Source organism: Macrosteles quadrilineatus, unplaced genomic scaffold, assembly GCF_028750875.1.
Source record: "Macrosteles quadrilineatus isolate MER2022 unplaced genomic scaffold, UCM_ALF_1.0 Scaffold_5__1_contigs__length_97177068, whole genome shotgun sequence".
NCBI lineage: Eukaryota > Metazoa > Arthropoda > Insecta > Hemiptera > Cicadellidae > Macrosteles > Macrosteles quadrilineatus.
This window is the reverse complement of record NW_026542598.1, coordinates 74,749,792-74,765,228: the sequence shown is the minus strand read 5'-3', so window position 1 is coordinate 74,765,228 and position 15,437 is coordinate 74,749,792. Positions and strand designations below refer to the sequence as shown.

Here is a 15,437-nt window from a genome sequence, read left to right as displayed (position 1 = left end):
ACTGTTTTGATCGCTGTTTTGTTGTTAGTTTTTCTTCCGAAATGTCGGACCTAGATGATCCAGACTTTGTATTTACTGACGGGGAAGGTGATTGGACAAGTGACGATGAAACTGATTAGTTAGTTAGTTTTGAGAATATGATGAAGATGTGATGTTTCGGGATGGCCGTGAGGTACACGGAAACTCCTGCCGCTACGAACGTGTTAAACAAAAGATTGTGTTATAGGCCCATACTTCTTTGAAAATAACAGTCAAACTGTAACCGTCAATTTGCATTGATACCAAATTGTGTTGAAAAACAACCTAATCCCCGAACTACGCAGGAATCTCTTAAACCACAGCAGAATTTGATTCCAGCAAGATGGAGCAACTGCCACAAAGTCAGTGAGGTAACGAGCTTCTTCTGCTGCATACACCAGTGTGCGTAGTAGTCTTGCAGCTAGGCGTTGGCCTCTCGGGGGCAATGGTCAGCCGGTAAGAGTTCGGTACTCCTATGAGTGTCCTAGCTTGCGAATGCGTGTCCGTCCACTCACTGACAGATCGGCGGCAGTGCTGATAAACTGTCTGAGAGGCTCCGTTACTAAATTTGTGGCCCACATACAGGTTTGCGGTCTGTGGTTGCTAGGCAGTAAGCTCCCTGGCGGCTGAAATAGTGCATTCTTAGGAGTGCCATTCTGGAATAAGCTATGACCTAACGGATGTTAGTCAGTGCCGTATTCAAAGGGATTCGACTTCAATGTGTTTCTTACACAAAAAAGATATGAATGTCAGGTACCGATGCTAGAAGACAAAAACGACACAAAGCTTCTGATTTACATTGTTCAACACTAGGCTAAAACCAAATATCTAAAACTGTGCTAATAGTTTTCACTGCTTCATGGTTTGATGAGCATTAGTTTATAATTACCTGAGATTTTGAAGGTGTTGATGCATATGAGGGTGGAGATTTCAGCTTATCTGCCCTCAGGTTGACTTCTGCAATTTAAAATTTAAAAGTGAGAGACATTACAAACACTGATAAGAATCCATACACTCAAACAATAAGTACAAAGTGTATAAGAAAGGACTGTACTTTGAAGATAAATATTACCCGACAACTGTGAAAATAACACAAAGACACTTGTACCACAATGTCACCTGTGATTATTGGAGCAGTAAAAGACGTCTCCTCACACAACTACTGTCTCTTGAGTGAATCCGTTTTGCCTCTGAGTACGGTAACTGACGTCCCAATAAATAAACTAAATTGTTATTTTTAAAACTAAAATAAGTTAATATTGTACTGTCAAAAATTTTGATTCCAAATGTTTTCAATAATTCATCAAATCATCAAGACATTTAAAACATATTTAAATGTATGTTAGCTAGATGAGAGAACTCACTTGACAGTGGCTGAAAAGCTTTTTTGCCAATGAAATCACTTCCATAGAATGAGGCAACATTTTCTTAAAGATTAAAGCTTGGTCAGGGTGATACATAATTCTTTGATAATTTGCACACATAACATCAGAATATCCACTGACCTAATTCTGCCATCATACTACTCTACATTGTACAGTAAGAACCCGTGCTATGCGGGAAAGTATACAACTTGCCTCAATTGAAACTAGGGGAAGAAAAGCTTTTTAAAGAAGTCTAGCCTAGATGATTAGATTAGATTTACACAGGTCCATCACTCAAGGGGGTGTATTTTTTAGGTCTAGCCGAGTGAAGAAGGAATTTTGAGTGAACCAGATTTGTTACTAACTATGACAGCTGATATCCTGAAGTTATAATTAAATGACCAATGATCAGGGGCCATGGTTCTGATTTGAACCATTAAAAAAGCTTCTGATTGTTCTCACGATTGAACCGGCATTTCGTATTACTAGCTGACAGGTGAGAGAACTGGTTTACGGAACCAAACAGAACCACCAATGTACTCGATGAAGGAATGTTTTGAATCAACTTGTCCTAAACGTGTGATGTGTAGGTTGTCAACATTAAACATTATTGTACACATTTTTCTCAACAAATATCTGAATATGATTTAATTTAACAACGATGATATACTCCATTCACAAAATTTAAGTGGACGTGATTCCATCCCCTACACCTCATCCTAACTTTGAAACAACAACCAACAGCTAATCAGCTGATAAATACATTAAACTTAAAAAGTAGTGGGGAACCCCGGAAACCTCCCCCTTAAACTGCCTAAATTTTTTGAATAGATTATAGTGACGGAGTAAGTGTATGAAGGATGTTGGAAGAACTGTATACATACGAGAGCCCAGGAGAGGAGCACGGGCGATGTCTGTGACGATAGTCTCCTTCGACTCCACCACGCCGTCCACACTCTTGGTCGTCAGCTTGCGGACCGTGTTCTGGTTGCGGTTGTACGTCTCCACGGTAGAAACAGTCACTGTCTTCAGCTTAGGGGGCTGGAAAAGTGCAACTATTATCATTTGGAATATTATAATGTATAAGTGAGAAATGGAACTTGTCTATTAGTATTAGATGTACATTATATCAAAGTTTTTCTTAATTTTTTTCACTCAAGGTTTTTGAACTGGGTATGGTGTTGTGGTAGGTAACTTGCCTTAAAGTCTGAAGGTTGTTGGTTTGATTCCAAGCTTGGAAAAATTAGGACAATTTACCAACCATTGGGCTATCAAATGATGGTCTCTAGGCAATCAGAGTTACATAATAACAAAACAAGGGCTTCAACCAATCCCTCACAAAAAAAGTAAATAATGTCAAAAGCATGAAAACAATCCTCTCTTTTTAAATTTTTAACATCACTCAGAAAAATTTTCAAAAATATACAAAGTTTTCCAGAAGTTTTTTTTACTTTTAAGACTATCTAAAGACATATTTAAAGTTTGATACCCAAACAAAAACTTAGCATAACGAATTGTTGTAAAATAAAAAAAAAAGCTATAATAGAAATGTGGAATGATTTTGTTATAATACATACCTACAAAAGATCTTAACAAAAAAAATTATAATTTTAAACACATTATTCATTTTGCAACAGCTCTATACCATATAGTAGAATAACAGATTGCCCAAAGTAATATAAAAACATCTAAGATAAATTATCAACTAATCCCCCTATTATAAATAATAATAGAATAGATGGGAGTTCCATATTTTTCTTTGTACTAAAAGTCGACAAATTCCATTTAAAAACGCCAGAGAATGGATATTTAAGATAGAAAGTTACCTTTTTCCCTCTGTACCATATGATGCTGGGAGAGGACCACACCCCCTCTCCCCCTTTACAGCCCTTACAGATCTTCACAACAACCCTACCCCACTGACCTACTCTCTCTATCTCTACACTTGGGTTTATATATAGATTGTAACTCTTACTCTCACCAGGTATTCTTTTAAGATTTGCTTTTAAGCGAAGTGTTAAAATTTAAATAAATAAGCGATGTACCCAATTCACAAATTAAAAACCATATTATTTTGTAGTAGGATATTTTATTTCATATTTATTGTCAAAGTTTTTGGATGGATGTTATAGGGAAAGTAACAAAACACTTTTCATACAATATTAGTGTTTTTGCAGTCAGCTAATTTATATAAAAAATTTTTGTTTACAATCTAGGCTATATTAAATAGGTTTATTTTTTTAACTACCAGAATTTTATTAAATCGTAATATATACAAGTATTTTCTTCTCAAAGTTATGAAAGAATTTATACATTGGCAAAGAGCTATTCGCCTGAAGTACCAGTACAGTCTAAAAACCTTGATAACAAGAGTCTGGGCTTTATCAAAAAAGACTTGTAATCGAGGTTGGCTTCTCTTAGAGGTTTGTAATAACATGTGATTGAGGTAGCATAAAAATCGAGATTATTATAAAATTACACTTATTATCAAGGGTATCTTACTACAAAGGGCGACTTGTTATCAAGGCTCCGCTGTATATATGTTTTAATAGTATACCTCAAAGCCCTATATTGGTTAGGTACTCCAGTTCATTTTATTATAGACAAATCTGTAATGTTTTAGCTAGAACTCATTACCAGAATCGAAAAATTTAAAGGCAAAATATTCCGGAAAGCATTTCCAAAACCCCATCAGACAACAAAAATTATGGTCTTACTTGGCTCTGTAAATTAACAATGAAAATGAATACACTAGTAAACTTCCACACCATTTCTTATCAAAGAAATCGGCGATTTCACTGGTCACTATGAGACAGGGTAACTGAAAAATCACGAGTACAAAAAATGATTATTTTAAAAAGAAGTACTTTTTGGGACTCTTGTTAACTGATACAAGGTTGGTCACCATTTTTGTTTACTGCCTTTAAGTCTAGATAAAACATAAAAAATAAAAATTTGTGAAACTTGCACAAAGGATAGATAAACAACAACTCCAACCTAACTATTCTAGAGCATTGTTGTAACTGATAACAATTAGTTAAGATGTCTGGCCACAGTTTAACAAGATATTAATTAACATTGTTGTTTAACAGATTGGCTGTGGACTGGAGATGGATTGTAGAGATGTCTGAGAGATTGATCACAACAATGTTTCTAACTAATCTTAACTTGTACCTCAGTCCCACAGGGGTATCTCCAGCTTAAAAATAATAAAGACTCGGGAAGTTTATAGGAAAATGTTTTTGCAAGTAATAAACCTGTCTATAAAGTAGGCCCTATTATACTTATTTTAAAAAACATTACCACTTAGTACATTTCTTACCCTTCAAAGTTTCATTAAATTTATTTAATGTTTTAAGTAAGGAATGTTTGGAAGGTGTAAAGGTTTTATCCAACTATGGTGTTATGTACAATGTAAAAAATCATAATGTAAGCTAATTGGATGAAAATATCTTATTTTGAAATGTGTGGTACTGTATGTTTTTCTATGGATACTAGTTGAGGGAGTTCTGTATTATAAAATTGCCTGAGACATTTTTAGTATGTCTTTAGATCTGTGAAACTACATCTTGGGTTGGGCTTGTTGCATTATCAATCAGCTAAAAGCATTTAGCAATTAGAAATATTTTAACCTGGATCCCCAGAAGTCGTACATCTATGATACTGTAAATACTAAACATGTAAACTATAGAAAATACTTGCATTAATTTTTAAACTTCAATGCCTACAATTACACTATTGACTTTATGGCATCAATGGTTGCACTAAACAAATGTCTACGTAGAATTTCACTGTACTGGACACTTTTATTACTTTTAGGGTTTGTAGTTGGGTCAAATCATATTCTTACCATTAAAATTCTTGTTTTTCTAACTAAGCATTCATTAAAGGACCTCTACAGTCTTAATTTTTCTCATAATTAGACTATGCCATGTGAGTCATGTCTATTTTTCAAGTCACAAACTTAACAAAAATTCACTACCAAGATTACTCTACACTACTTCTCTGTACCCAACAAAAGTAAAAATTATACATCCTCCCTCATATCACAGAAAAAATAAGGTACCTACAGAAAAAAAAAACTTGCTAATGGGACAACCGTGCGCTTTCAGCTCTAGTATGTTGGGACGGAAATATACATCTGACAAGCAAAGAAGAGCCTGAGGGGCGAGCACTGTGTAGAAAACCTATCACACAGGGTCTTCCTCCCTTGTGAGCGTTGTAGTGCATGATGGCGATAGGGGCGTCGGGCGGTGTTCAATTATGCCCTAGACACCAGTTGCTAGACACCACTTAAGTGTACAATTGAATATTTCCTCTGTACCTTACTTCTCTGTGTTCATACACAGTAGCTCATGGACCTACCTGAGTGCCTTTCTTCTCCGCAATGGTCCGCTGATCTGTGGACCTGACCATGATGATGTTGTCGGGACTCTGGAAGTCGTGAGCGTGACTTGTGAAGCTACCGATGTGGTTCAGGTCTAGAGAAGCGATCGGATATGGAGGCCTGGACCTGTGGAATGACAAAAATGTAAAGAAAAAATAGCCACAAGATGACAAAGTTTGTTTGGACTGCAAATTTTCCTTCAGATTTTACAATTATATGTTTTGGATGTGAAAATGCAGTGGAACATATAGGAATCCTGAAAACCCCAAAGGCAATGGTCACCAATTTTTGCACCAGAAGGAACATTGTGATACTATCGATAATAGATAATGATACTTTTTTTATACCTATGGTATCGATCTCGTGCAGTATTGGTATTGCGGGATCAAAAGAAAATATGATGCATTTGCAAAGTGTCAAGAGACTTATTGTATCTATTTATGTCAGCTTCTTAACCATTAAAAATCTAAAAAAATCCTTAGTAAAAGGTTTAATCTTATCTGTTGACCATTGGACGACCTCTAGGACACATTAATATACAAGAAAAAGTATGTTATATTTAAACTATTAAAAAAATAGGCCTACCTTAAGTGTAAAATATCATGTTTGATGGCTTGTACAGTTTTCATGATACAATAACATTATATGCTTTTCATGACAAACCTTTGGAAATAATGCAAAGATTAAATATACTTAGTCTATTTGATAAAATGTTTAAAGCTTAGCCAAAAGTTTAAACTCTAAATAAAGTATGTATTATTGAAACCAAAGCTTTTTTATACCTTGACAATGATGAGAGTGATCCCATAGACATCTTGCGCGGTTTTACACCCAACATTTTGTATTCTCCAGTCAACCACGAGATGAAAGTCACCAGTATAAATATCACTCACATATTTCCGCACAACACCGTTTTAGACTGTTTTCCATTTGTTAATGATTTGTAAATCATTTTATTTCAAGATGGCTAAGTTTTACTCAAAACACTGTAAATAACTCTTTTTGTATAATGTATAATATTTGCAAATTTTAAACAAAACTTTAACTCAATTTTTTGCAAGTCCTTTACAAAAATTCAGAAAACAAGAATACTAAAGAAAACATTTGTTACGTTCAACAGGTGGGTTTGAGAATAAACAACATTTCAGTATAAACTATCATTACAGAGCATTGAAGCAATAAAAATAAAAATAATGATTCATAGAGTAATCATGCATCACATTATTACATTATATCAGTTTTATAGATGAGTCTAGGGAATATTAACTTCCTTGTATTTGACTCATACAAAAAATGACTATCAATTTGACTAATTATCAGAATTAAAACAATCATATGATTATGACTCATATTTAGTTAGTATGTTTTTATCCTTCGATTAACTAACAAGTTATTTTGGTCAAGCCTACAGCAACATCATGAAACATGATCAGACTCTATGAAGGATATAAAAATATACCCCTGCCACAGCAAACCTGCCAACTAAGCGAATTTCCATCTGCCTAAATTGATTTTAAATTAAATCTATTTAAATAACATTAGGTTTAACAAGTACCTATAGCTTTGCCGCTACAGGGAAACTAATAAAGTATGTTTTTTTATATATTAATAGCTTAGTATAAAATAAATAAGATTTACCAAGTTCCATCAAAGTATATCCATAAATAAGCAAACTACAACCAGCTGTCACCAATTCATTATTAAAAAAGAACGTAGTTGTGTGAGCCAGTAACAGAATGCGCTGGTGTCTAAAATTATATTTAATCCTACTAATATTATAAATGAGAAAGTTTGGATGTATGGATGTATGGATGTATGTTTGTGACAAGTGAACGCGAAAAATACTGGTCGGATTGGGCTAAAATTTGGCATGATGATAGCTCACATTCCCGATTAACATATAGGCATATACTTATTTCAAAAATCCTTTCGGGCTCCGCCCCAGTGGCTCTGGAGTTTCCCATGTTAACCTTATGAGAAATGGAATTATTGAATCTTAACAGCTGTTTCAATTAAACAAGTTGGTTCTGTTCTATGATGTTCAATAGCATTAAAGTTACAAGGATTACCAACAGGGTGCAGCACTATTATTTCTTTTACATTTACATAATTTATGAAAACAGCTAATTTGCAACCAAAAGGTGAGTGAGCGTAGCGAACGAACTTCAACCTGGAGGCGAGTTAGCGTAGCGAACGAGCTAACCTGAAGGCAAGTGAGCGCAGCGAACGAGCTCCAACCTAAAGGTGAGTGAGCGTAGCGAACGAGCTCCAACCTAAAGGTGAGTGAGCGTAGCGAACGAGCTCCAACCTAAAGGTGAGTGAGCGTAGCGAACGAGCTCCAACCTAAAGGGGAGTGAGCGTAGCGAACAAACTTCAACCAGGACGTGATTGAGCCATGCGAACGAGATAATCTTGAAAATTAAGAAGTTAAACGGGGCAAAGCCCGCGGGTTACAGCTAGTACCTTATATTTTGTTGCTGACCAGGTTGATGGGTCATACCAGTTGCTATAGCATAAGCCATTCCCTAAGTTTGACTTGATAAAAGAGTTTCTGTATTCGACAGAATTTAGTAATTTAGATCAACGCAATCTGTCGGTGGCTCATATCAACTACGACGATTTTGATAAAAAAAATCTTGCTACAAATTTAACATGGGGACAGAGATTGACTATATACTATAGTCAATGGTTGTATTAACAATCCCAGGCTCGTGCCTATCGTCCTAGGACAAAAAAAATGGTTGTATTACTGTAATGGTAAAAGGTTTTACTGTAACCGTACAGTATAATTAAAACAATCGGAAACATAAAGCCCGTATCGCATGACCGTGTCAGCGATCTTTGGCGGGTAGCGGTCCCATCATCAGGCGCGTCGGTGTAAAAACCGCGGCAAAATACAGCTGTGTCGTGAGTCTATCATTACTGTAGATTACACCCACGACTGACGACTGCTGGGATTATAGCAAGGAAGCCGTTTTACCTTGGTATCGTCCAATCTCTGATAGAATAGTATCTTTAAATGTTTTAGTTATGGAACTTTTAGTGATTTTTACGAACGAAGATGACGCTCAATACAAAATATCCTTGTATTGTTTTGTGGTTAAAACTACAGAAAATTGTGAGATCCAAACCCGAGGCGACGATGTCTGTGCATGGATTTATAGGGTTCTGGAAACTTCCAAATCACTTTTAGACCAACTTACCCGAGAAACGTTCGAAACTAAAACGCCAGTAGGCCCTACCAGTATTTTAGTTCTTGGTCAATTGCATTTATGAAATTCCAGAACCTATTGACGGGTAAGAAGTAAAACCCTAAATAGATTACAGGCCGCGAATATACAAATCACAGGGTAGCTAATACTAATTTCGTTTTTTTAAGGAACTGTGTAGATTCATTTCGCTGCAAAGTACTGTATAAATTTTTGTTAAAAAGGATGATTAATTAATGACTAACAAAGAAGTTATTCAATAATTTTTTCCACTTCTCACAGATTATTTTTTATCATGTAAGGCATATAATATGAAAAGTTATAGTGGTATTTTTAACAGTAAAGCTGATATGGAGATTAAACAAAAGTAATTTTGTACGTATTAGCATGCTAGGGATGCCTTGTTTCGTTAATGTTATGCATACAAATTCCCAGGCAGTGCGAAAATTTACTTTACATCTATTACACTGGAAAACACCTGTAATTTCTGTGAACTTCAAACTGGTATTTTCAAGTTTAACACGCTGAGAAAAATTGCACCATTAGAATATCTGGGTGCGTTAACGTAGAATATCAAATATAAAGAAAGGAATTAACAAAATTTAATTTATTTTCCAGTTTATTTATACAGATTAGAGCCTAAAAGTTTTACACAATGAAAGTATATTAACATATTTAAATAAAAATTAAATATTTTAATATGGTTTTGTATTCTATGGTAATGAACCTACATACATTTATTTGGAAAGTTCACTTCAGGTGATCATACAACAAAATTCAGCATGGAACAATAATTTGAGGTGAGTAATGTTCTAGCCTACGACGTAATGCAATGTGTGCAGTCTGCAGAACTGCAACAATTACTGCAGAATTGCAGCTTTTACTGCAGTGGTGGCAACCCTGCCAACTGCAGCAAGGTAGGCCTAAAGTGGCAGACTTATGTGGTGTAAAAACAGCTGACTGGATACAACCCCTTGATAATGCTGGAGATAGGGTTGACACAATGTTATTGTGTTACCTAGATTTAAAAAAAAATCCTCAAAGTGTTGGTGTAATGCTGGTATAAGCTAATACAAAAATGTATTCGACTCAGGATAATTTTTATTAGTTTAAGCACCAGTGATTTTTTAGTTTTTTAGAAAATCAAACAATTGTAAGGAGGAACTACTAGGCTAGCAACACACCTATAATCAATTAGTTATCTATTTTAGTTTAAACTCGTCAATCCACACTTCAAATTAGTTAATCAATAACAGAAAAGAGAAGTATTTTGAGTATTTTAATACACAAATCTATGCAATTGCAAATGTTTTGTACAGAACGATAACATTTTGTTTGACAGACAGAAATGAATTCCAAGGAACGATTTCAGTTGTGAAAATTAAAATTTATTACTGTTCGAAAGCGTTATGGCCCAGGAATAATTTGCTTACATTAAAGTATGATGTTGCTGTATGGTTAAAACTAAATGTATAGACAGACCCCATTGACGTCAATGAGCACCGAATAAAAATATGGTACATATAATTTTGATTGCAGATAGTACTAAAATCAATACATTAAGTTACCTATCGTATTGTGTTTTAAAGTTAATTAATACAAACAAAGAAATGCGACGAAAAAACTAGACTCGCAAAAAACAGGTAGGCAGTGATAACTGACACCTCAACGATGATGAAATCGAAATTTACAGGCCATGAACTAAAATTATGGCGCTGAATTTCACAGCAGCATTGATAAATCTTGTTTACAACTTCTCTATCAGCCAGCCTACCGAGCATTCGATGTGTTTCACAATTTTGATAACTTTTTGTGGAATAAAGGGTCGTTTTTGCATGATTTAAACACACGTTTCATGTAGTTTACTGATTTTCTCAAAATATACATTATACTCATGTGAAAGACATGTTTACAGGCACAATACTTGTTCAGTAAGCAACATTACATGTATAAGTATGTACGGTATCCAAACAAAAACATTTATTTGTTAGTAATGAGAGTGAATTTCATTGTCAAACTGAAGAATTACTAGAACTATGATAATAGTGTACTAAATTATCTGGGTTGATGATTGGATATGGTGCTTCATTTAAGTATCAAAGATTGATCTAAATCGGGATTGATTTTGGACCTAGATTCCATTTGACATCGTGCCATCAATCAATGATACCAGGTAACAAAAAGTTCACGTTAGATAGTATCAAGACCAGGACTTAGGCCGTTCCCTTACAAAAACCTCGAAAAAATACCACTCACACACATAGTCAAAAAATTCAAATTAAAATACCATATTTTCAAAATTTGCTTGTTAACCGGAAACTAAAATACCATCATGAAATTAGTTCATGTTATTTTCGTACAAAACACTGAACCATCACTGTCAACACAAACACACTTGAAGACGTCGTCTGCTGGCCGTCAGATAGCGCGGGAAACGTTCCCGGGCAACACGCAGGCGCACTGAGTGTCTGCAGAACACTACGCAGCGCAGAGCCGCGCAGTCCGCAGTCACGCACCATTGCCCAAGCCGAACATAACAGGACGGTCCGTCAACACTCGGTAAAAAATATGTAGGAGTCTCATCACACGATAACACTATTAGTTACACGGAAGGTATTAGTATACCTATGTTTGAATAGGGAATTAAACATACATTTCGCTATATTTATAAAAGAGGAAGTTTGTATATATATATTTGAACGTTATGGACTCCGAAACCACTCGACAGATTGCAATGAAACTTTCAGGCATTACTAATCTTTATTCAAGTATGGTGTGTGTGAAGTTTGGTGCAGATCCGTCAAAAGGGCCCCGCCCCAGTGGCTCTAAAGTTTCCCATGTTAACCTTATAAGTACTCATATTTAAATGGAATTAAAGAATCTTAACAGCTGTTTCAACTAAACAATTTGATTCTGTGATGTTCAATTGCGTTAAAAAGTTATAAGGTTTACCAACAGGGTGCAGCACTGTTAATTATTGTTTAAATTTATGACAGGTAATTTGAACCAAGCAGCGACAAAAAGCTGTGATAAAAAAAATGAGAACTGTCTAAAATAATTGTGAGTAAAAATTATAATGTTTACAGAGTTATGTTAATGTTTTTAATTTAATAAATACTATTTGATATTGTAGAAATAAGGTGTTTTATTTTTTAAGTGCATAGTTAATTAACTTATTGACTTTCTTTTTTCCTATTTGATTACAAAAATCTATTGTGTTTGTATGGTTTATTAAAAAAAAAAAAAATGTTTGGGAAATGAAGTGGCCAGTGAATCAATAAAAGTGTATCCACATACAGCAAATATATGCAACATAATTATTCTATTTACGTTCTCTTGCCGTTGCGAAGCACGGGTATGACTGCTAGTATATTATAAAGTAATTAGTCTAATTATGCCAGGTTTTTAATGTATATAATGCATAATATATAATGTATGTATATAATGACAGGTATGTATATAATGTATAAGTAAAGGATGAGTAATACGTTAATGAACTTAACAGGCAGGCTTGTTTATTTTAATTAATGTTTTTTTATTGGATTTGAATTCAAGGTGTGAGTAAAATAGAGTGCTAATAATAATAAAACCAATATTGCTTTTTATTGACTTAAATCAGTTGTTTGTTCAGCCAAAACCTTGAGTCCAATTGTCACGGACAATTGGTCCAGTCTTGATTCACAAAAAAGTTACTGAATTTTCTCAAGATTTGACCAGCGATCTAGTGATTTTCAGGAAAACACTATAAGCACTAAGCTACCTGGGTTATTAAACACTGTACAGCAATACTGCTCATCTTTATACATTTATGATTAAGATATGAACAGAAAGCTGTACAGTTATAAGGCTTGCGCAGTAGGCTGGATTCGCTACACAGTCTAGTTATCATGCGCACCCAACTCTTACGAATAATTAATCTGCTCAGCACCTACATTAATACTGTTCTCCATAAAATGGTTTCACCAAGATAAAAACAACTTTCACTGAGTAGCTGATGTTTATCAAGATATACAACTTATGTAAGTTAAAAAATACATTACTGCACCATATTAACTAAATTTGTCATTTAAGTGACTTGAAAAGCACTAATTGTATAAATACGACTTTCGTTGTGGGACAAAAAGGAAAATTAGGTAAATAAATTACACTCTAGCCATTATTACATTTTGATGTATCGTAGCATTTAGAAAGTGGATGGTTAGACTAATAGAATATTTATTAAAATATTGTCAAGGTATAGTCTATCGATGAATTTTCTTGTACATGCAAGATTACACTACAAACGAAAAATAACATTTAATGGAAATAACCGAATTGCACCCCTAACAGCAAAACTCCATAGAGTAACTTAGTCTCTATGCGTAAATGAGGATTTCTTTAGCTGAAATCAACACATTACCCACGTACAGATCAAATATAATATTGGATCAAATAGTAGGGTTAGTTTCTAACCAGGTACACGCGAAATAACTATTTGGTTGAACAACAATCTTATAATAAAATTAAAACCTTTCCCAAATAGTATGAGATTCATTAAACAAGCAATCGAAATAGATAAATTTAATCTCTTCTATGGGAAACGAGGAGGGAAAGGAGCGGTCTTGTTCATTTAATATCTCAGCAAACAGTATGAACAGAAAATAATTGTAATGTAATTTAATTTTTTTTAATTTTGAATGGTGAAAACAATTTCTCAAAGGGTTGGGAACTAATTTTACAACCCCGATTCTGGGGTACGAACTTCTAAAAAAACTTGCTTTTTCTGATCGGGCTGGGCCACAAGCTTATTTAAACATGCGTTTAAACACGGTTAATTAAATTGTTATTAAACATTAGATAAGCTTTGCATTGTCGATTCCTTTATTTAGTTGAATTGAATAGTTGAACTATAAATGTATTGTAAGGTACACTTGTAATCTCAGAGTTGATATTATGTCTTTCTCTCAAGTTAATAAAAAAACTATTATCCTTATTAACTTGCACACCCACTTATCCAAACAATTCTCTAGGCATATATTGTAATGCATTATTAAACACACACTAATGCTTGTTGCAACTGCAGTTAGAAATATATCGTCCGTTAAAACATGTTCTACTAAGATTTAACGAGCCATAGTCCATTAAGTGTATGTATAGTATAACACGAGGAAATAATTGATAAGAATTTTATTACAATGGTTTAAATGTGTTCTGTACCTCTAAAACACACAGTTTTTTACAATAAACAATTTTCAGCCAAAACAAACGACGTAAAGTCCTTTTTTTAGTAGAAATGGCCCAATTCGTTATCCTGGTACTTGTTAACATTTTTATTATTATGAGTTAATAAGGCTACACAGTTTAGTATAATTATAAATGTATTTGTATTGAAACCTATGTTTATTTATTTTGTTGAAACGAATCCGTTAAATTTTTTGATATAAAGGGAAATATAATTCAGTTAAAACCAAATAAATTGCAAAGTTTAAAAAATCTATATTTCATTAAACAAGTACACTATTAATAAAAATGACGGTTTTATTTGTTAAAAATATTTTAAAACTTATTGATACAACGTCTAGCCTACCAACGTGAGTCGCTGGACAGAATCGTTGGTATTTTCGGGTCGCCGGAAGACTGCCCCCCGGAAAACTACCCCCCCAAGCAGGTTCCTACGTCATATTGACGTCAGAGACTGGGGGGGTAGTTTTCCAGTCACGGACACTCAAATTTAGTTGTCAAACAGTTCTAATCTAACCTAACCTAACCAACCAAACTTGCTGTAACATTTCAAAAATCTGTTTTATATTCACCATACGCATTTTCTATTATCCAACGGAATTACTCGAATTAAAATTAAAATTACATGGCATGATTTGTCTAGGGGGGGTAGTATTCCAGTCGCGGACACGGCTTCCATATTGGTTAGTTAGCAGATTTTGTGTCGTCACGTTTCACCTGGGGGGGTAGTTTTCCGGGGGATAGTTTTCCGCATCCCCGTATTTTCGAATTAGTTTTCATGACCACCGAATTCAATTTAAGATGTAATATACCACGATGCTATGGTTATAGACATACAAGAGTAGCAAAGGAACAATTTCACTTACATAACAATCTATTTAATAAGCAAAATTCGTAAATCCATAAAAATATTTAAAGTTTTAAATATGAAAATATTGTTTTAATGATTAACTTGAAGGTATTATATAGTTGTATAATTTAAATGACAATATGAAATTCAGCATGAAAAAAATGTTGTCCCCCATTCTTTGGCAAGAAATCGTCTACATATTTTCATGTAATATCAGGAAATGATTATTTACTTCACCATGGCAAACATGAATATCTGTTGGGTACAATTTCATATAGCCTACGTGTGGACTGCAAGATCTTTAAAATAATATATATTAAAATCTTGTCAAATAAATCAAAGTTATGCCTACGATAAAAAATTTATTTTCATTTAAATACGAGTTTAAC

At 34.1% G+C, this 15,437-nt stretch overlaps 1 protein-coding gene across 6 annotated transcripts in view; it reads right to left on the bottom strand.

Annotated features, from left to right (window-relative positions):
• LOC128995288 (uncharacterized) overlaps positions 1-15,437 on the bottom strand; it is a 99,753-nt gene that overhangs the window by 26,953 nt on the left and 57,363 nt on the right. For all 6 annotated transcript variants that reach the window (XM_054420255.1, XM_054420259.1, XM_054420257.1 and 3 more), the window contains exons 3-5: positions 5,748-5,895; positions 2,267-2,423; positions 908-975 (exon numbers count right to left, since the gene is read on the bottom strand). In XM_054420255.1, coding sequence (XP_054276230.1) covers positions 908-975; positions 2,267-2,423; positions 5,748-5,895 — 373 coding nt within the window. The remainder of the gene's footprint in view (positions 1-907; positions 976-2,266; positions 2,424-5,747; positions 5,896-15,437) is intronic.